Below are 22,620 nucleotides of genomic sequence, written 5' to 3' on the forward strand. Positions count from 1 at the left end.
TGTGCTTAGGAGTCACGATGCCCCATCCTATGGCATTGTTTGTTGATTAGCAGCACAAGTTGTTGCTCTTTTAGGAATGTTACAGAGATGGGTTAGAAATTACAATATGTACAAAGAGGGAAGGTTTACCAAGAATTGAATAAATGGCAAAATGGTTAGAAAATATGTACAGGAACTGTCCAGATGTTTTTTCTCTTTTGCGACAGAAAGGCATGCTTGCACAAACACCACCCTTGGACTTTATGATAATAATAATATCAGAGTTGGAAGGGACCTTGAAGGTCTTCTAGTCCAACCCCCTGCCCAGGCAGGAAACCCTACACCATTTCAGTCAGATGGTTATCCAAAATTTTCTTAAAAATTTCCAGTGTTGGAGCATTCACAACTTTTGCAGGCAAGTTGTTCCATTGATTAATTGTTCTAACTGTCAGGAAATTTCTCCTTAGTTCTAAGTTGCTTCTCTCCTTGATCAGTTTCCACCCATGCTTCTTGTTCTACCCTCAGGTGCTTTGGAGAATAGTTTGACTCCCTTTTCTTTGTGGCAACCCCTGAGATATTGGAACACAGCTATCATGTCTCCCCTAGTCCTTCTTTTCATTAAACTAGACATACCCAGTTCCTGCAACCGTTCTTCATATGTTTTAGCCTCCAGTCCCCTAATCATCTTTGTTGCTCTTCTCTGCACTCTTTCCAGAGTCTCAACATCTTTTTTACATCGTGGCAACCAAAACTGAATGCAATATTCCAAGTGTGGCCTTACCAAGGCATTATAAAGTGGTATTAACACTTCACGTGATCTTGATTCTATCCCTCTGTTTATGCAGCCCAGAACTGCATAACTTTGCTGTACACCAATATAAAGCAGGATCGTGGGTACTGATAAAGGCCTGGAAGGATGAGAAACTGATTCCAATTTGGGAAGGACTTTTCATCGTCTTGTTGACCACTGGGACTGTAATTCGGACTGCTGAAAAAAGTTGGACTCATTACTCCCGAGTGAAAAGACCCATGCCAGCTCCAAAGGAGTAGAAGGTAGAATCTCACCAAGAAGATCCCCTGAAGTTGACGATCCGACGAACCCAATGGACTGGTGGGCAGTAACATTACCAGTGAGAATAGTGTTCTTCATTATCAGGGCTATTTTTGTATTTTTCCTTTTTAGGACTGAATGGTTGCATATGCTGTTTCCCCAGCTGAAGGAGAATATAACTGAGTGCTTTGAGAAATTAGAATTTCCTGAATTACCTAAGAATACAGTGAACATGTTTGTACAAATAGCTGAAGAAATTGCCAAAACGCTTATTGTGAAGAACCTCTTTTGTGTGTGGGGGAACAACTATGGGAGAACAATGGCCTTGGGAAGCTCAGGAATTAAGTCACAGTATAGTTGTTGATATGTGGAAAAATAAAACTCTAAAATTCACAAAAGGAAAGGAAGGGACATGGGCCCTGACAACGAGTTTGGTAGGGAAAATATGTTATGAAAGTAAGAGTGGCAGCAGGAGACATGATTTCTTGACTGTATGGAACAACAGCAGTTGGTGGGGAGAAAGTGGAACCTCAAAGGAGGAAGCATTAAGCAAAAAAGGGGCCCTCTGGTGGCTCAGGCTGCTAAGACAGTCTGTTATTAACACAGCTGCTTGCAATTACTGCAGGTTCAAGTCCCACCAGGCCCAAGGTTGACTCAGCCTTCCATCCTTTATAAGGTAGGTAAAATGAGGACCCAGATTGTTGGGGGCAATAAGTTGACTTTGTATATAATATACAAATGGATGAAGACTATTGCTTGACACAGTGTAAGCCCCCCTGAGTCTTCGGAGAAGGGTGGGATATGAATGCAAATAAAAAAATATATAACTGAGGTGGATTATTTAAAGGATCCTGAAAGTGACACCCTGGATTGTGTAGCTCCGGAAGGTATGTATTGAATATGTGGAAAGTATGCCTATAGATATCTACCCAAGGGGTGGTATCAGGGGTGAAATCTAAAAATTTTCCCTACTGGTTCTGTGGGCGTGGCTTAATTGGTGGGCGTGGCTTGGTGGTCAGATGACTGGGGGGGCAATAACAATAAATAATCGTTAATAATTAACAAAGTATACAAAACAATAAGAGGTACCAAAACCCAACTTTCACACTTTACACACACACAACACAACACAACACAACACAACTGACTCACACGCAATGTAAAAGCAGCTGCACTTCACCCAAAATGGCCCCTGCAACAGCAGGAACCTCACACTTTCACATTTTACACACACACAACACAACACAACTGACTCACACACACACAAAATGCCACATGCAGCTTTGTGAGATTTTGTGTGTTTGTGTGAAACACTACAGGAACACACCAAATCTCAGAAAGCTGCACAAATATTTTATTTTATTTTATTTTATTTTATTTTATTTTATTTTATTTTATTTTATTTTATTTTATTTTATTTTATTTTATTTTATTTTATTTTATTTTATTTTATTTTATTTTATTTTATTTTAGACTTCAAATCCCAGAGTTCCTCAGCCAGCAAAGCAGGAAGTCAAAGCAAGCTTCTTCTTTTTTTCTTCAGTAGCTGAAGTAAGCATTGCGTTGCCAGCCCGAAAGGAGCAGTAATTATAGGTAAGTGAGGAGGGGGCATTGGGTGGGGGCTCTTGTAAGTGGGGGCTGTTAAAAAGTGAGTTTAAAAGCCTGCTAGGATCAGGAAACTCCTCTGGGATCGCCAGAGGGAAAAAAGTTTTAAAATCAGCTCCTCTGATGATCTCAGCTGAAGCTTCCTCAGCCCAGAACCTCTTAAAATAATTGTTTTAACATGTAGAAAACATGTTTTTTAAGGTTCTGGTGATGAGGAACTAAGCTGGGATGGCCAGAGGAGCCTTTTAAAGCCCCCCCTCCTTTTCCTTTTTTTCCCCTTTGGCTGAAGAGGGTTTTTTTAAAAAAAAAACTTTTAAAGTGTTCTGATGATCTCTGCTCAGCCCCGCGATCATCAGAGGTTTTTTGTTTTTTTACTTTTAAAGGTATGTTTTCGGCTGAAGAAAAACTTTTAAAAGTAAAAAAAAAAACCTTCTGCTGATGGTGCGGCTCAGCAGAGGCAGAGGGGCGGGGCCAGGGATTTTTGCTACCGGTCCTCCGAACCAGCAGCTGCCATCGCTACCTAATCGGGCGAGCCGGTGCAAACCGGGAGCATTTCACCCCTGGGTGGTATGGATCTTGCATATTAGGAATAATAAAGCCAAGTTCTTTCCTCCTCCCCGTTGAGCAGAAACAACTGCTGGGACTAAGTATATACTTCCACAAGAACCTAGAGGGAAAGTATGAAATTATGAATTGTTGTAAATATAAAAGTGTAAGTCAGGTAGAAAAGAAAAAGGGTGGATTTGAAGGAAATGAACAATAAGTTACCCTTTTCTAAAAGTGTTTCATGTATTAAAAAGCTTCTTACTGTTGCAAACTGACCACAAATTGTAATTAGTAGAGACAATGTGTTATGACTTGCTAAAAGCTCCCTTGGAGACAGGAACATACCTTGTCTTGGGCAAGACCACTATCAGTAAGAAAGGAACATCTGCTCAAGGTGAAAATTAAAAGTAAGCATGATAAGATAGTTGTTGTTAGGCAGGAAATGTCAAGATGACCCTTGAAAGTGTAAAACGATGTGGAGAATGACATAGGAGAATAAAGGGGACTTGGGAGGGCTTCTAGGCATGATGTGCATTGTGTAGGAGTATAAAATGTAGCTTGAAAACTGTTTCTTGCGCTTTGAACTCAACCCATTTGGGAAGGGTCTAAGCTTGCAACTGCTTCTTATTTTTCTTCATTTTATCTCCAATCAGCCTTTGATTTTGTGAACCAGACTTATTTATGAATGGTGAGGATTAAAATATTTGGGTCATATACCTCACAATCTGGGCATTTCCCTCTCCTGAGATTCATCAGACAATAGTAATTACTTTGTCTCAGTGGATTTCACAGATTAACCCACCCTAAGCCTAAAGAGGTTATGGTGAAAACATGTTTATCTACAAGCTCCGAATACTATAGCTGGGTCCTTTTACAGTTGGAGCTTAGATTAATGCTTATGTGAAACTCCACTTGAACCTCTGAAGTCACCAGAGCATCACAGTTCCTGCAAGACCCTCCTCTGACTCGCTCTAGGAAAAAAAGTCTCCTTCAGAGACCAATGATTTCACTCTTAGTGTTGCTATGGACCTTGCCTGCAGCTGTCCAGATGGACCTGAGGCCAAACTGCTTCTGGAGCAGGCCTTTCCAAGAACAAAAAGACTATTACAAACCTGGTGATCTTACTATCGGTGGGAACCTACCTCTCTCCTTTAATATAGTTATACAGCTCCCACATGAGCCTCCTGGCGATTGGGATAGCCTTTCTCTGTAAGTATATCTTGATTGGTTTTTTTCTCGGGGCAATGTGGAAAGAGGGCAGTCTTGAAGATAGAATAGAATTTTTAGAATATATAGATGATAGATAGATAGATAGATAGATAGATAGATAGATAGATAGATAGATAGATAGATAGATATAGATATAGATATAGATATAGATATAGATATAGATATAGATATAGATATAGATATAGATATAGATATAGATATAGATATAGATGTTTTCTGAGGTTTTCACGGGTGTTTGATAGGTCATGGTTGTTGTTTTCTCCGTGTAAAATTGAAAGTATCTTGACGTTTCATTCATTTCGCTTCAGCCAAGAACTATCCCAGAAGCTCTGAATGAACATTTCGTCGATGAAACAGAGAACTCAAAAGACCTATATAGATATAGATATAGATATAGATATAGATATAGATATAGATATAATATAGATATAGTATAGATATAGATATAGATATAGATAGGATAGATTTTTTTATTGGCCAAGTGTGATTGGACACACAAGGAATTTGGTCTTTGGTTGAGGCTCTCAGTGTACATAAAACAAAAGATACCTTCATCAAGAATTCTAAGCTACAACACTTAATGATAGTCGAGGGTAAAAATAAGCAATCGGAAACAATCAATATCAATATGGGGCAGATAGATAGGACAGATTTAAATCCCACCCAGCCTCTGTTGATATGAAGTCTTCCTATTTAGGGCAAATTGATTCCCTTTGATCAATCAATCTCCCTCTTATCCCTTCTCAAGCCCTCAAGCCCTCTGGTGAAGAATCGCTTGTCACACAAGGGAGTCAACCTTTTTCTCCATGTTCCTCTAAAGAAAATTGTGTCTTCTACTTTGCGTAGAAGACACTTTGCGTAGAAGACAATTTGGGCTGAACTTGGGGAGAAATAATGCTAAGGTCCTCTTATCTTATTGCTGCATTGAATTTCATCTTCCCATCCCACTACTCTGACGATTTGTAACTCCATCCTTCATGCTTAAAAGTCTGTGGAGATTCTCAGTTATCTGGGTCAGGGTTGTCCCAAAACAACCCTACTTTTTTCAGGAGGCAACTGGACTTTCTTGTTATTTTTTTTCCTTTTGAAGAAGTTTTCTTCTTCAGCTGTGACAGGATAGTGGGGAATGGAAGGGTTTCTAGTCCTTGCAGACAGCTGGTCATTTGCATCCTTTTTAGAGGGTCGTTGAAGCACTTGGAGGCTTTATCTGTGTCCTCAGGGTCACTTGAGCGGTGCTCCTGGTTCCTGTGGTCTGCATTTTTTCCAAGTGCTTCAACAATCCTCTAAATGACCAGCTGTCTGCAAGAAGTTGAAATCCTTCCATTCCCACTATCTTCTTAGAGCTGAAGAAGCTTGGATGAGAAGTGAAATGTCTTCAAAAGAAAATCCAGTCACCTCCTGAAAAAAAGCACCTTTGAGATCCTTCATGCCTATGTTACATTTCACGTAATGAGGGTCTGTCTTTTGTCCCACCAAGTCTGCCTTCCCACCAATCTCTTGTTAAACCTAGTACTTCTAGGTCAGTGGAGCGATCTTCTTTGGAGAACCCCAACAGAAAGAGTTTTATGTTCTGAGACACTAAAACTGTTTTTTTCTAACTCGAGCCATCCTGATATATTGGCATCATCATTTCTAGCCAGAAAACTTTCTACTATTGACCTCACCCCATTCCTAAGAGGACCATAAGGCGTATAAGCGCACAAACGTGCCTACCGTTCCTGTCCTATTGTTTTTCTTTTCTTCTTCCTATATATGTTTATATGTGTATATACTATATAATCTTTTTGTATGATGTTGTGACAAAATAAATAAATAAATAAATAAATAAAAAAGGCAACCTGATCAGACATTCAATTTAACATAATTTATTGGGTTTATAAAGCCAAAACCTAATTCAGAAGGAGTCTGAGAACATGATAGGGTGCCAGATTGGGGGAAAGTGTTTGGGAACCTAGGACAGAAGATGTCAGCTTTTAATATTTCCATGACTGGATATAATAAAATGTATAGTTTTATCAAGAGGATCAGCCACATTTCCTCGACTGGACTGAAAAGTTCATTTTGGAAAAGTCAATACTGACCTGAACTGAGCTCAAGCTGAAAATTATAACTCACTTATATATCCTGCAGAGAGAGGGAGAAGAGGATTTGCCATGCACTGTTGACAGTAAGAACAGGATCAACTGATTGACAGCAACCCTGTTTTCTGACACCAGTAACATAAATCAACTAATTTGTATAGATCTGTTCTGAGATTAACCACTAGAGTCCTGATAATGCTTTCTTAACAAAATAAGAAAGTCTTGCTCTGTCTAATTTTGTCCTCTAACACTTGCAACAAAGACCTGTTCCCAAGAACTACCAACACATTCTGGCTTTGACATTTGCCATCCAGGAGGTCAACAGAGACCCACAGCTTCTCCCCAACATCACCCTGGGCTTCATCTATGAAGAGAACCATTATGCAAGCATGACTCAGATGTCAGCCTGTCTCTGCTCTCCAGCCGGGAAAATTGTTTCCTAACTATAAGTGTGACACAGAGGACAACCTCTCTCTGTCCTTGGGGTCTCAACTCCAGAACTTCATACCAGATGGCCACTGTGTTTGGCAATTTCAAGGTTTCTCAGGTACTTAGACACACAACATGATGAAAGAATGCTGTAAATTCTGCCTTGTGGTTACTGCCAACAACTAGCAGAGCCAAGTCTGTGACCAGAAGAACAGAACAGAACAGAACAGAACAGAACAGAACAGAACAGAACAGAATAGAATGCTGAAGTCCAAGCAAATTATATCAACAGTATTCCTCTGGTCCACTAATTTTGTCACTTTGTCAAAGAACGCAATAAGATTAGTCTGGCATGATCTGTTTTTGACAAACCCATGTTGGCTTTTGGTTATTACTTTGTTTGCTTCTAGGTGTACAGTGATTTGTTGCTTAATTATCTTTTCCAGAATCTTCCCTGGTATTGAGGTCAGGCTGATAGGTCTGTAGTTTCCTGGACTATTTTTTTCCTTTTTGGAGATGAGAACAACATCAGCTCTTTTCCAACCCTTTGGCAGCTCCCTGTTGCTCCAGCATCTTTGAAAGATATAGCTGTGGTTCTGAGATCTTATCTGTCAGTTCCTTCAGAACTTTGGTGATTTCAACTTGTCTAGGGTAGACAGATGTTCACTTACCATTTTCTTCTCTATTTTAACTTGTGTTCCTAATCTGTTTTTTGTGGTGCTGTTTTTGATAAGTTGGACTGTTTTTTCCCTTTGTGTGATGACAGATGCAAAAATGAGTTATCATTGTCACCTTCTTGCCACTTTCACCCAGCAATGGCCAATTGTTTCCTTGACTTTTTCTTGTTGTTATTTTTTACTTTTGTCATAATCCTTTGTTTTTCATCTTTGCATTAGAATAGAATAGAATAGAATAGAATAGAATAGAATAGAATAGAATAGAATTTTTGGCCAAGTGTGATTGGACACACAAGGAATTTGTCTTGGTGCATATGCTCTCAGTGTACATAAAAGAAAAGATCGTTCATCAAGGTACAACATTTACAACACAATTGATGATCAATATATCAATATAAATCATAAGGATTGCCAGCAACAAGTTATAGTCATACAGTCATAAGTGGAAAGAGATTGGTGATGGGAACTATGAACGATTAATAGTAGTGCAGATTCAGTAAATAGTCTGACAGTGTTGAGGAATTATTTGTTTAGCAGGTGATGGCCTTCAGGAAAAACTGTTCTTGTGTCTAGTTGTTCTGGTGTGCAGTGCTCTATAGCGTCGTTTTGAGGGTAGGAGTTGAAACAGTTGATGTCCAGGATGCGAGGGATCTGCAAATATTTTCACGGCCTCTTCTTGATTCGTGCAGTATACAGGTCCTCAATGGAAGGCAAGTTGGTAGCAATTATTTTTCTGCAGTTCTAATTATCCTCTGAAGTCTGTGGCTTCAACACCTTCTATCATTTCATCTCTGTTAGTGAGAATTAGATCCAATATGGCTGATTCCTTTGTTCCCTTCTCTACCTTTTGGGAGACAAAGTTGTCTGCTAGGTTTATCAGGAACCTGCTTGATCTTCTGCATGGTGCAGAGTTTGTCTTCCAGTTGATGTCAGGGAATTAAATCCCCCATTACTATTGTGGTGTGCTTCTTACATACCTTAGTTATCTGACTAGCAAAAAGTTCACCTATTTCCTCTGTTTGGTTGGGTGGCCTATAGTGTACACCTATGGCTGTAATGGCAAACCTATGGCATGCATGCCCAAAGTGGCACACGGATCCATGTCACCTGGCACATGCAGCATCGCCTGTTTCTCCTCCAGGTTTCTGGCATCATGCGTATGTGATGATCAGCTGGCCTTTTTGCGTGCGGCAGTGCCGGAAACTGGAATAGCTGATCTTCCATTTTCCTGCATAAGCACGGGTGCCGGCCAGCTGATCGTTGTGAATGCATCCACTCCAGAAACCCGGAAGACTAGCTGGCCAAGCGACGGAATTCAGAAGTTCAAGCATTCAAGCGACGGAAACCAGAAGTTCAATTTCGGGGACATGCATGCGCCCTGAGCAGCTCCTCTTCCAGGTTGTGGCCCAGACGTGCGCGCTTCCTTTTTGGCACTTGGTGCTGAAAAGGTTCGCTATCAGTGACATATGGACTATTGCAATGCTCTCTACATGGGGCTTCCCTTGAAGAGCACCCGAAGACTCCAATTAGTTCAGAATGCGGCCACGCGGGTGATAGAGGGAGCGACTTGTTGCTCCCATATAACACCTCTCCTGCGCAGGCTGCACTGGCTCCCGGTGGTCTTTCGGGTGCAATTCAAGGTGTTAGTTACCACCTTCAAAGCGCTCCATGGCATAGGACCGGGTTACTTACGGGACCACCTGCTGCTACCGGCGACCTCCCATCGACCAGTGCGCTCCCATGAGAGGTTCTCCTCAGGGTGCCGCTAGTCAATGTCGGCTGGCGGCGCCCAAGGAGGGCCTTCTGTGGGGCACCAACACTCTGGAACAAGTTACCACCAGGTATCTGTCAACTCCCTGATCTTTGGACCTTTCGACGCGAGCTGAAAACATTTTTGTTTCACCGTGCAGGACTGGCCTAGTGGGGTTTTATTGGTTTTAAGTTCTTCAACCAACTCTAAATTTTCCTTTTAAACTGGTCTTAAAAATTGTACTAATTGTCTTTACTTTGGCTGCAAACCGCCCTGAGTCCTTTGGGAGAAGGGCGGTATAGAATAGAATATTTTATTTATTTATTTTTTAGAATTTTTAGAAATTGAATATAGAAATTGAGTATAGAATATACTCAATATAGAGAATATAGAGTATAGAAATTGAGACAATAAATAAATAAATAAATAAATAAATAAATAAATAAATAAATAAATAAATATGGCAATGTCATTCCCCCTCCCCCCCTTTTACATTGAGTCAAATGCATTCCAGGCAGGAAGACAAATTCCTTGTGTGTCCAATCACACTTGGCCAATAAAAATTCTATTCTATTCATCATTGTTGTGCCTTATGTGGTTACTGCCAGCAACTGGCAGAGCCAATTCTGTGACCAGAAGAAAACATCTTATGAAGGTGTAAAGTTGTGGGGATCTGCGTCTAGAATAGGATAACCTGCTAGTCTAGATGATCTGAGGTTAGTAACAAAAAACACAGATACCGTTTTCCTTGTTTAACTTCTTTTTCCTCCATCTCCACACTCCTTTCAGCTAGGTTACCGCTTCTCTGATCCTTTTTGGGATAAGACTCAGTTCCCCACCTTCTACCAGATCGATCCTCAGTATCACCTCCAGAATGCAGCCATTGTCCGTCTCTTTCTATATTTCCACTGGAACTGGATTGGGATCGTTGTTCAGAAGTCAGAGAGCAGTGACCATTTCATCCGGATTTTTGACGCCACCCTCGCCCAGAATGACATCTGCATACACTTTGTAAAACAAATCATGCCCCAAATCTCGATATTAAACGCACTGAACAGCGGACAAATAGATGTGCTTTGGACAATTTTGAGTAGTGATGCTCAGGTTGTGGTTATCTCCGGGGTTTCAAGTGTTCTGCAAAGCCTTTTGCTATCCCTCTCCTTCTATGAAGAAGAGAACCACACTTCTGGGAAGGTTTGGATCCTGACCACCCAATGGGAATTTTCAGCGATTGGCTACCACTACAATTGGGGGAAACTAAAATCCTTCCATGGCGCTTTGTCTTTCACGGTTCACACAAACCCGGTGCCAGGATTCAAAGACTATCTCTGGGCTCTGAATCCACACGAACCCCATGGAGACGTCTTTCTCCCCGAATGGTGGGAAGTTGTATTTGACTGTCAGGTTTTGAAGGCAGGTCTGACCTCACCTGGAGGCCGAAGGGTTTGCACAGGAGAAGAGAACCTGGACACCCTCCCAGCCTCCGTCTTTGATGGAAAGATGACCGGTTTCAGCTACAGTGTCTACAATGCTGCCTATTCTGTGGCACATGCATTACATGCTGCGTATACTTTGGAATCAAAGTGGGCATTGAAGAGGGACATAAAGAAGTCACACCTTCACCTCTCTATGAAGTCCTGGCAGGTAACTCTCATCTTCAGAACTTCCCTTCTGGTCAAGGAAACAACTTTACACTGTTTAAAGATTCATAAACATTTCCCTGGATCTCCACTATTTTGTCTTTTCCCTAATATTTTTCTCCTTTATTTAAATGTCTACCAATCTTGAAATTTCTATTTTAGGTTATCACAGCTGGAAGAGCAAAAAAAAGAGTCTTAAAACTGTTTTTCCCTAATTATGCCAGTTGAGTTTTCTATTGAATTTCCATTGTTTTATTATGATAGTTCAATCCACACTGTGTAATCAATCAATCAATTAATTAATTAATTAAGACTTCAGAGGATAATTAGAACTGCAGAAAAAATAATTGCTACCAACCTGCCTTCCATTGAGGACCTGTATACTGCACGAATCAAGAAGAGGGCCGTGAAAATAATTACAGACTCCTCGCATCCTACACACCAGAACAACTAGACATAAGGACAGTTTTTTCCCGAAGGCCATCACTCTGCTAAACAAATAATTCCCTCAACACTGTCAAACTATTTACTGAATCTGCACTACTATTAGTTTTCTCATAGCTCCCATCACCAATCTCTTTCCACTTATGACTGTATGACTATAACTTGTTGCTGGCAATCCTTATGATTTATATTGATGTATGACCATCAATTGTGTTGTAAATGTTGTACCTTGATGAAGGTATCTTTTCTTTTATGTACACTGAGAGCATAGGCACGAAGACAAATTCCTTGTGTGACCAATCACACTTGGCCAATAAAAATTCTATTCTATTCTATTCTAATCATCCAATCTTCACCTTGGACAGATTTTCAATAATGTTTCCTATAAATTTATAAATTTGGATCCTAATACAGACCTAGCCCCCCCCCTTTTTAATTTGCATTTATATCCCACCCTTCTCCGAAGACTCAGGGTGGCTAACACTATGTTAGCAATAGTCTTCATTCTATTTGTATATTTATATACAAAGTCAACTTATTGCCCCCAACAATCTGGCATTAGCAGTCTGAGCTATAGAGGCCCTTATATATCTTGATACATATCAATATATTTTATATCTTGAACAGGAGGTTGGACTCCAAAATCCCTTCCAACACTGTTATTCAGAATAACCATGTTGGAAGGGACCTTGGAGGTCTTCTAGTCTAACCCCCTTCTTCGGCAGGAAACCCTACACCACTTCAGACAAATGGTTATCCAAAAATCTTCTTAAAAACTTCCAGTATTGGAGCATTCACAACTTCTGGAGATAAGTTGTTCCGCTGATTAATTGTTCTAATTGTCAGGAAATTTCTCCTTAGTTCTAGGTTGAATCTCTCCTTGATCACTTAATTAATTAATAGGATTCATACCCACTTTAGTCAATAGGGTAAAGTGTATATTAAAGGCCCCTGTAATTTCTGTTACGTTTGTAGTGAGTACATGCTTAAGCCTCAAGGACAAGACTGGACTGGACTTGTTAAGAAAGCATCTGAACTGAAATAGTCAATATAAATAAACAAACAAACAAATAAACATACTGTACTTTGCTTGTAAGATTGGTGATCAAGACAAGGGTTAGAAGTTTGGATTAGGGGAAAGAAAATCCCTTCGGTTCCCATGAAGGACATCAATGCCTCTTACTAGAACTGAAGCAACGTGCAATATCGGTGCATCTCATCCATTATTTCAGTTAACAGCTTAACCAAAAATATTTTGCAGGCAAGTCATTTGGAACCAGAGTTTTACTCATTTATATTTCCAAGTACCTAGTTTTCCTTGGGAATAATTTGCAGTTTCAATCCTTGAAGCTGAATATCTAGCAGCTCCAGAAATTGAACCTGGTCTCGATTTACAGTTTAGTTGCAACTTTGATATAAACTCTCTTCTCTTTCATGGACTTCGTTTGTTTGGTTGTTTTGCCATTCCAGATGCATGCCTTCTTGAGAAGCGTCCTTTTCAACAACACCGCTGGGGAGGATGTCTCCTTTTCAGGAACTGGGATGAAATATGCAGGATTTGATATCCTCAACTGGGTCGTCTTTGCAAACATGACCATCCTTCGAGAGAAAGTCGGATGGGTCAGTCCAGAAGCTCCTTCAGCTGAAGGTTTCAGCATCGACTCGGATGCCATTGTGTGGGCCAACCAGGTGGGGAGTAGATGTTGTTTCCAGGGTTCAGGAAAGCTGAGATGAAGGACCAGGTTGTTGTGATGGAAATGCTATTCTGAGGAATAAAGAAGAGGGGCTGCTTTTACACAGATCCCGAAGCCAAGCTGAACATTTCTAACCTCTCCATCTCAAAACGAATCTTACTCTCCTTTCAGACAAAGCCTTTCTCCCGTTGTGTGAAGCGCTGCCTTCCAGGACAAGCCAGGAAAGTTGCAGAGGGGAAGCCCATTTGTTGTTATGGATGTGCTTCTTGCCCAGAAGGGACCATTTCTAATGAAACAGGCAAGTTGCTCAAGGAGACCCTCCAGCAGGAATGAGGAGGTCTGGCATGGCTGCTTGGGGAGGAGGGAGAGAGAATATGAGATGGCAAATCAGTTGAGCGAATGAACATGGAAATCATTCAAAACTTTGAAGAGTGGTCCATTGAATGCATCCTTCTTTAAGTTGTTATCAGCAGTTTTAACCTTTATATACTTTTTCTATGTTTTAATATTTTATTGAACACTGCCCAGAGTCCTTTGGTGTGGGCTATGCATAATTTCAAAATGTAATAATTAAATAAAACAAATCAATTATTATCTTCTGAGATTGATTCCACTGAATGCTTCTGTGTTGTGTGCAGCAGAAATAAAGAGATGGGGAGCATGGGACATTTCACTTCCTTCACTGGGAAAACAATTCTCTCAAAGAGAATCCCTGGTTCTCTGTCTAATGTCAGCTGATGCCTGTTCTTCCAGATGCGACTCAGTGCATCCCCTGCCCAGAAGACCAACAGCCAAACACGGACCACGTCCTGTGCATTCCCAAGACCATGAACTTTCTCTCCTATGAGGATACACTTAGCTTCGTTTTAGTTTCTCTAGTTCTTTTCTTCTCTTTGATCACAATCCTTGTGTTGGCAACCTTCATCAAACACTGCAACACGCCAATTGTCAAGGCCAACAACCGTAATCTCACCTACATCCTCCTGGTCTCCCTCCTGCTCTGCTTCCTCTGCTCCTTCCTCTTCATCGGGCAGCCAAGGAACCTCACCTGTCTCCTCCGACAAACCACTTTTGGCATCGTCTTCTCCACGGCCATTTCCTCTGTATTGGCAAAAACTCTGACTGTAGTTCTGGCCTTCATGGCTACTAAGCCAGGAAACAGGGCAAGAAAACTCTTGGGGAAGCAACTGATCTTAGTCTTGGCTTGTCCCCTTGTGCAAGCAGCTCTTTGTGCCTCCTGGTTGTCAATCTCCCCCCCATTTAGTAATTTAGACTTTCATTCTGTGAAGGGGGAAATTGTGATGGAATGCAATGAAGGTTCAACAACCATGTTTTATGCTGTCTTGGGCTACATGGGTTTCCTGAGTCTCATCAGCTTCATAGTGGCTTTTCTGGCCAGGAAGCTGCCAGATAGCTTTAATGAAGCCAAGTTCATTACTTTCAGCATGCTGGTTTTCTGCAGTGTTTGGATCTCATTCCTTCCCACCTACCTGAGCACCAGAGGGAAGTCCATGGTGGCCGTGGAGATCTTCTCCATCTTGGCCTCTGCGGCTGGTCTGCTGAGTTGTATCTTTCTCCCCAAATGCTACCTTATAGTGCTGAGGCCAGATCTGAACAATAGAAGTCACCTCATGAGGAAAATTTAGTAGGAAAGGAAGAAAACATCTGTACAGGTTAATATAGACATTTCCACTCCAATTATTATTATTATTTTTTAATTCAAAAAGTTTTACAGAAAAAATTTTTTTCCCCTTTCCCCCCAACCCCCCCCCCTTCACTAATACCCTCCCCCCTGGCTTCCCGGAACAAGCACAAGGTATAGTTAAAAATAAGACAAACATATGCTAAGAAAATTTTCTCCCAAAACTATTATACCAATTTTCCTTCTCTAGCTCTGACTTCCTCCTAACATAACCAAAATCCTTCAAAAAATATAAAAAAATAAAAATAAAAATAAAGAATTAACAATAGTAAAATATATAAATCAATAGAACAAATTAATCCTAAAGTATTTAAAACCAACTAAAGCATAAAAATCCAATCCAATTCAAAAAATATGTCCCTTATAACTTCTATAACCATATAATTTCCCCCCCCATGTCTTTCTTACATAAGATCTTTTGAAAATATTCTATTTAAAATTTAGTGCAACACCTTATAAAATTTCAATACAGAAAATTACAATATCTATTCAACTTTAGTCCTTCCTCATCAAAATCCAGTATAGATCCAAATATCTAGTCTTTTATGATAGATATAAAACATATAATCAACCCATTTCTTCCAGACTCCTCACAAATTGTCTCTCCGGGACACTAATATTTTGTCTATTAATATTTTAAAAACCTTGTTTCAAGAATAATACTTTTGTCTCTTGCCATTTTTTTGGTGCATTAATCTCTGTCTTTCCTTCGTTACTCCTTTTAAAAAATCACAATATTTCCTAGTAATTCCTTATGTCCAAGAATCCAAAAATTACTGCCGTATATTCCATCAGTCCAAAAGAGAACTCTTGGGAAACATTAAACTTGTGAGTCTTTTCCATTTGAGGACAATCTCCTGTAGCACAAATTCAGGCAGTTCATCCAAACTATTTAAAGAAAACTTCTTTACATCACCTTGTTTCTTCACGATCAAATCTTCATATTTATCCACTTTTATTTGTATCTCCTGGATTCCATTTTCCGAATGGTTGCACTGGTTAATTTGCTCCAAGCTCTCATCCAAAACGTCCCCATTTTTTATCAATTCGTATTTTTGAATAATTAAATACATACTTTCTGTGTAGTCCTGTATAAAGTCACAAATCCATTCTTCTGAAAGAACCTCCATGACAAAGTTCCTGCTGAGAATCCCCTTGTAAAGTACTTAAACAACGTAATATAATCCAACAGTCCACAGTCAAACACAATAAGATAAAATCTCCATTCAGTTTCGATTCAACAGCAAAGCTCCCTTTGATGTATCGCTCTGCTTTCAGTTTCTCTAAAACGAAACTGAAGGGGGGGCAGAAATTTCTCTTTTTTTAAAAAAAAAAGGTAGAAGTCAGAAAATCAAAAATACTTGCAAACCAATAATTGTTCACTCACGCTTGTTCCGCCTGCTTTTAGTAACCACAAAAAGAAATCAATTGCTAGCAGAAGTGGACACCTTCCTCTTTTCCTGCTTTTTCAGGAGCGCAGTGAATACTGGAGGTTGGGGGAGGGGTAAGGGGATTCGACCTTTCAGGACTTTGCATTACAAAAACAAAGCCCCTAGGGGAATCTACCACAGTTCCCCCCCCCTTGCTCTTTCTCTCTCTTTCAACCAGAGAGAAATTAAGCCGGGATCAGTTGTTATGTCCAGCTTTTACCATATTCAATGCAGAGTGCCATAAATTAGCACCCAGCGAGAAAGGTGGCGCCACCCAGAAGCCATTTCACTCAATTATTGTCATAGTTCTGACTAATGAACTCTCGGAATTCAGGACTCTGACACATTGTTCAGGTTTAAGAAACCCTTTAATGAGTACATCATATTGGCACTTAGAAAGGTGAAACTAGCTCTGAATTATTCCCATGCATAGGGATAGTTAAAAGAATAGGACTTCCCCATCCCCCTCTCAGGTCACAAGTGCCAATCAATCCAGTCTTAGGTTCTTGCTTGGCTTTGACAGGTGTCCATTGACATGACCATGGTTCACATGCTGGTTGGTAAATGTTATGACTAGCCATCTGAGGCACCACATTTCTAAGGTTCCCCCCTCCCACCCCTTGAATGGCAACCAAGAAACCAAGCAGAAATAAGCATAGATTCAGTTGAAGTTGTTTTGCAGGTTGACAACTATGTCGAGACACAACAAGCAGATTCTAACTCTGTCACCTACTTAGAAAAGTCTGTAAGAAGTTTTTATTCAAACATACAAATACTTTAACCAGAAAGAGCTTCGTTTGTATATACCTCCCTCCCTTTTATCCTGTAAAGATCAACCTTTAATTGTTGTGCTTTGTAGCATTGTCTTACATTTTCATCATTTGCAGTTTTTCTTGTCGTGAGCAACTGAGCTGAAATTCTTACCATTTAACGTAAATGCTGCTAACAGTTCTGTCAGAGTATGTTCATAGACTGGCATAGACATGGCAACAAGTCAGTCAATGGGGACTGTTTGGATAGACATGGTAACGGGTCAGCCAATGAGGACTGTTTGGAAACTGAAAATTAGTATTTATTTGTATGGGACCATAAAAGAAAGTTTAGAGTTTGGGTGTGGCTTAGACCTGCTGAACATATAAGAACATAGAACATAGAATAACAGAGTTGGAAGGGACCTTGGAGGACTTCTAGTCCAACCTCCTGCCTAGGCAGGGAACCGTACATTACAAATGGTTTCCTGCCTAGACAGCAAACCCTAGACTACAACATCTTCTTTAAAAATTCCACTGTTGGAGCATTCGCAACTTCTGGAGGCAAGTTGTTCCACTGGTTAATTGTTCTAACTGTCAGGAAATTTCTCCTTAGTTCTAAGTTGCTTCTCTCCTTGATGAATTTCCACCCATTGCTTCTTGTTCTACCCTCAGGTGCTTTGGATAATAGTTTGACTTCCTCTTCTTTGTGGCAACCCCTGAGATATTGGAACACTGCTATCATGTCTCCCCTAGTCCTTCTTTTCCTTAAACTAGACATACCAAGTTCCTGCAACTGTTCTTCATATGTTTTAGCCTCCCGTCCCCTAATCATCTTTGTTGCTCTTCTCTGCACTCTTTCCAGAGTTTCCACATCTTTTTTACTTAGTTTATACTTTTACTTCCTCCATGTGGGTATAAATAATAAATAAATAAAATATAATCCATCTGTTCCGTCCAAGCATTGGTATGATGACCCAGACTTAGTAGAGTACAACCGATTGTCATATGCCCTCAGTCACATTATACTATCATACTATTCCCCAAAAAACCTATAGCCCAGGCCAAATTCCATCCTGTGTATGAAGACCATTGTAGCAAAATAAAAAGATGGAAGGAATGTGTTCAAATTGGGCAACCTTGAAGTCCCTGCTCCTCCAGTAAGCTTTGTCAGCATTTCCGTGGCAACTTAACTGATATGTTTCTTCCAGTTATGATAATTCTTTTTTGAAGACAGTAACAGATGGGCAAAAAGTGACCTGAGATCTGTTATTACTTATGAATATGTATCCTGGCATCGTTTTCCCTTTTTGTTCTAAAATGCATAAATATGAGTGCATGTAGTCTCCAGGATATATTTCTCATTATTCTTTTCAAGGACACCCCCTCCAGTATTTATTTTCTAATAAATTACTGCAGTGAGCTGGATTACTTGCTTTAGGTCCTACAGTTCTGCTAATCCAACCCACTGTTTAAAGAGACCTTGTATCAGCCTCTGCATGCTACATTTATTGTTTTATTACTGTTAGTTAATTAGTTTATTGCTGTCTTTTATTGCTAGGCATATGGAATGGGTAATGTATCCCTGATTTAGGGGCTAGCTGCTTCAGCTGTCATAAAATGGACGGAGAGGGGGGAGTTTAAACAGAAATGAAACTTAATATGCTGGGGATTATTAGAATGTATTCGAAGGCTAGAATGCGGGCTGATAACACTCACAGCTAACGGCCCGTGCATACCAGAGATGAAGCCATCTGGAGATGATCCTCATGGCACCTGAGAAGAAGGTGGATTGGACAAGACTGCCTGATCTTTGTGGGGGAGGGATTAATGTGTGAACTTGTATGTGAAAACCGCACCTATTGTCCAGAGCTTGCTTTACTTTTTGTTGCATTCAGTTCATTTTCAGTAAAGGTACCTTTCTCTACAAACAATGAAGTTGGGGTTTTCTTTCTTGAGTTTTGAAAGGAGGCATGCCTGACACCCTGTATTATTTCAGACAAATGGCAGTCCAGTCTTTTCTTAAAATCCTCCAGTGTTGGAGCCGACGCACCTTCTGGAGGGAAGTCATCCCACTGATTTATTGTCCTCAATGTTTGGAAATGTCTTAGTTCTAGCGTGGTTCTTTCCTTAATTAATTTCCATCCATTGATTTTAGTTCTACCTTCAGGTGCTCTGGGGAATAAGTGGTCCCCCTCTTCTTTGTGACAGGCCCTTAAATACGGCACAGGCCAAACTCCATTTTGTGTATGGAGGTCATGGAGTCAAATACCAACTTCACCTTGACTATGTTTTTTCTTGCCATGGTCTAGGTTACAAATAGATCTAACTGGCCTGTTCCGGGGGTGAAACCTATTAATAGTTGTGGATGCCTATTCTAAATGGCTAGAGGTCATTCCCCATGGCGTCCACCACATCCGAAACCATAATAAAGGCCCTACAAAGTATATTCACCACCCATGGTTTACTTGACTTATTGGTCTCTGATAATGGGCCACAGTTCACATCTGCCCCCTTTGAGTTGTTCCTGGCAAATCAAGGGATCCACCACGCCTTGAAGCCCCCTTTCCACCCATCAAGCAATGGCCTGGCAGAAAGAATGATGCAGACTGCCAAGGACATCCTGGGGAAGATGGGCACAGATGACTGGCAGGCTAAGATAACCCAGTATCTATTGATACAACATGCCACCCCATGCCCTATGACCAATCACAGCCCAGGCGAACTCTTGATGGGCTGATGATTGAGAACCACCTGGATAGACTTCATCCAAATTATGCTCTGGAAAAACCCCTAGATTCCAGATGGAAAATAAGGTCTTTTAGCATAGGGGCCGATGTCTACACAAAGAACTATGCTGGCAGCCCATTATAGTTTCCTAGCAAGATTATAGGGGTGACCGGATCCTACTCCTATGAGGTAGAATTAGAGGATGTTAGATCTTGGAGGCATCATATTGATTAATTATGAGGACGAGAAGGCCTACAATGGGCCAAACATTAGTTCAGGGCCCGCAAAGACCTTCGCACTCAACACTAACGAAGACCTCAGGCAGACACACTATGAGACATGACAACAAACAACCGCAATCAAGTAGACCTACTGTTAGAATCCAGCCAGTCACCACTGAGCCTGACTCTAGCCTCCAAAGTGATGCTGCCTGCAAATGATCCAGGAATAGAGAAGGTCCATCCTTCTGCTCCGCTGAAGTCATACTAAGAAGATCCAGGTGACTCTGGCACTGGCCGGAATACTTTAAAGACCATGCATGCATACCTCTAGGTGGGAAGCAGTGCTATGTATGGAGTTTCCACTCTGTCTCCTAGAGGGTGCTCCATTGTTTCCTGATTGGCTGTTCCATTTGACAGCACGGTATAAAAAGAGCCACTTGGCACAAACTCAGCTGTTGTCAACAGCTGTGCGGGCATTGTGTTAGCTGCCACTCTGGCAACCCTTGTTATCAATAAACAAGCTGTTAGCCTGATTAGTTCCATCTCACCTCCATTCTTACCCCCTTGTTCTCAGTACAGAACACTAATATTGACAGCATATGTCAGGGGTGTCAAACCCACGAGCCAAATGCATCATGCGCTGCCCATGCCCATCCCTGTTTTAGCAAAGGGGGGAAAAGTTGTGATACATCACATCACAACAATGGAATGATGTGAGTTTGATACCCCTGGCATACCTGTACACAGAGAGTCTTGGGGTGTTGCAGAATATGTTTTCCTTCAAGTATTTCTCATTGTATATTTTGAATGCAAAACATTACATTGCATCGAGTGTTCTCTTCATAATGTCTAGATAAACATGAACAAGACCATGTGAAGAGATGAGGAGGAGAAGGAGGATGTACAATGGGGCATCTATCATCTCTCTGGGACACTGCAAATGCAGGATTTGTTTCGTAGGGTGACTATTGGATATTATACTTATCACTCAAGGAAAGGTAACCCTTCCTGGTTCAAAGTGCATAGGGTGGGGACTGAAGAATAGTGTAGAGCAGACTGGTGCACCTGAGAGAAGCTCTTGATCTTGTCCTCAGAAAATCCTCCATCAGTCAGAATGATTGGTTTTGAAATATTTATTTAAAATATAAATGATTTGCTAAAGTGACAGGGAGATTGGGCAGAATGCATCTAAGTCATAAAGAAAAGAAGAGGGCATGTGATTATTTAAAACGATCTAGGTATTCCATAGTTGAAACACATTGATCTGTTAGGAAAATTCCATTTGGATAAAAACCATGGTGAATTGCTCCAGGAAATATCAGTGAGTTTCTTAATCTGGGAAGAGTTTGGTAGTGGCAATGGAAACATTCAATTCCAAACAGATCTTGGAGATTTAAAAGTGATTGCTCCATGTATATCCTAACATAAGGGGATTGGACTAGGTGACCCCACATGTTCTCCTCCAATTCTAATTTCTGCATCACTCTTCAATCACAGTTCCCCAATTTACAGACTGAGAGACACAATTTTGGGTTCACAAATAAGTTTTCCTCTTGCTAAAATGTCACAGACTCCAGAATTATGGGGATAATGTGGATATTAATCTCTCCTGGGATTCATCAAACACTAGCAATTCTTACTTCATCTCAGTAGAGTTCCAGAGATTAACACCCACCCACCCCCTCTGCTTCCTGAGCATAAAGAAGATGGTGTCCAGTCAAAAAAGGGGAAAAAAACAGATCCAGGAAACTACAGACCTATCAGCCTAACCTCAATACCAGGGAAGATTCTGGAAAAGATAATCAAGCAACGAATCACCAAACACCTAGAAGCAAACAAAATAATAACCAAAAGCCAACATGGGTTTGTCAATAAACAGATCACGCCAGACTAATCTTATTGCATTCTTTGACAAAGTGACAAAATTAGTGGACCAGAGGAATGCTGTTGATATAATTTACTTGGACTTCAGCAAAGCACTTGATAAAGTAGACCATAACCTATTACTAGATAAAGTAGAAAAATGTGGGTTAGACAGCACCACCACCGGATGGATTCGTAACTGGCTGACCAACCGCACTCAACGTGTAGTCCTCAACGGAACTACATCCACATGGAGGGAAGTATGCAGTGGAGTACCCCAAGGCTCTGTTTTAGGCCCAGTACTCTTCAACATCTTCATCAATGACTTGGACGAGGGGATAGATGGGGAACTCATCAAATTTGCAGATGACACCAAGCTGGCAGGAATAGCCAACACTTCAGAAGATAGGCTCAAGTTACAGAAGGATCTTGACAGATCTGAACATTGGGCGCTATCTAACAAAATGAAATTGAAATTGAAAAAAGTGAAAAAAGTAAGGTTCTACATTTAGACCAAAAAAACAAAATGCACAGGTACCATATATGTGGTACCTTGCTCAATAGTAGTACCTGTGAGAGGGATCTTGGAGTCCTAGTGGACAACCATTTAGATATTAACCAGCAGTGTGCAGAAGCTGCCAAAAAAGCCAATACAGTTCTGGGCTGCATAAACAGAGGGATAGAATCAAGATCACGTGAAGTGTTAATACTACTTTATAATGCCTTGGTAAGGCCACACTTGGAATATTGCATCCAGTTTTGGTCGCCACGATGTAAAAAAAGATGTTGAGACTCTAGA

The 22,620-nt window shown here is 40.6% G+C and overlaps 2 protein-coding genes across 2 annotated transcripts in view; one reads left to right on the plus strand and one right to left on the minus strand.

Moving 5' to 3' along the window:
* Positions 1 to 6,872, minus strand: part of LOC131188699 (vomeronasal type-2 receptor 26-like) — a 22,140-nt gene extending 15,268 nt beyond the window's left edge. The window contains exon 1 of the mRNA XM_058164155.1: positions 6,757 to 6,872. Within this exon, the coding sequence (XP_058020138.1) occupies positions 6,757 to 6,872 (116 nt within the window). The remainder of the gene's footprint in view (positions 1 to 6,756) is intronic.
* Positions 6,873 to 7,003: 131 nt separating this feature from the next.
* Positions 7,004 to 14,772, plus strand: LOC131188707 (vomeronasal type-2 receptor 26-like). Its single transcript, XM_058164166.1, has 4 exons — positions 7,004 to 7,039; positions 10,138 to 10,992; positions 12,903 to 13,121; positions 13,861 to 14,772. The coding sequence occupies exons 1-4, from the start codon at positions 7,004 to 7,006 to the stop codon at positions 14,770 to 14,772; spliced, it is 2,022 nt and encodes a 673-aa protein (XP_058020149.1).
* The last annotated feature ends 7,848 nt before the right edge of the window (positions 14,773 to 22,620 follow it).

The sequence above is a fragment of the Ahaetulla prasina genome, chromosome 1 (assembly GCF_028640845.1).
Source record: "Ahaetulla prasina isolate Xishuangbanna chromosome 1, ASM2864084v1, whole genome shotgun sequence".
NCBI classification, from domain to species: Eukaryota; Metazoa; Chordata; class Lepidosauria; order Squamata; family Colubridae; genus Ahaetulla; species Ahaetulla prasina.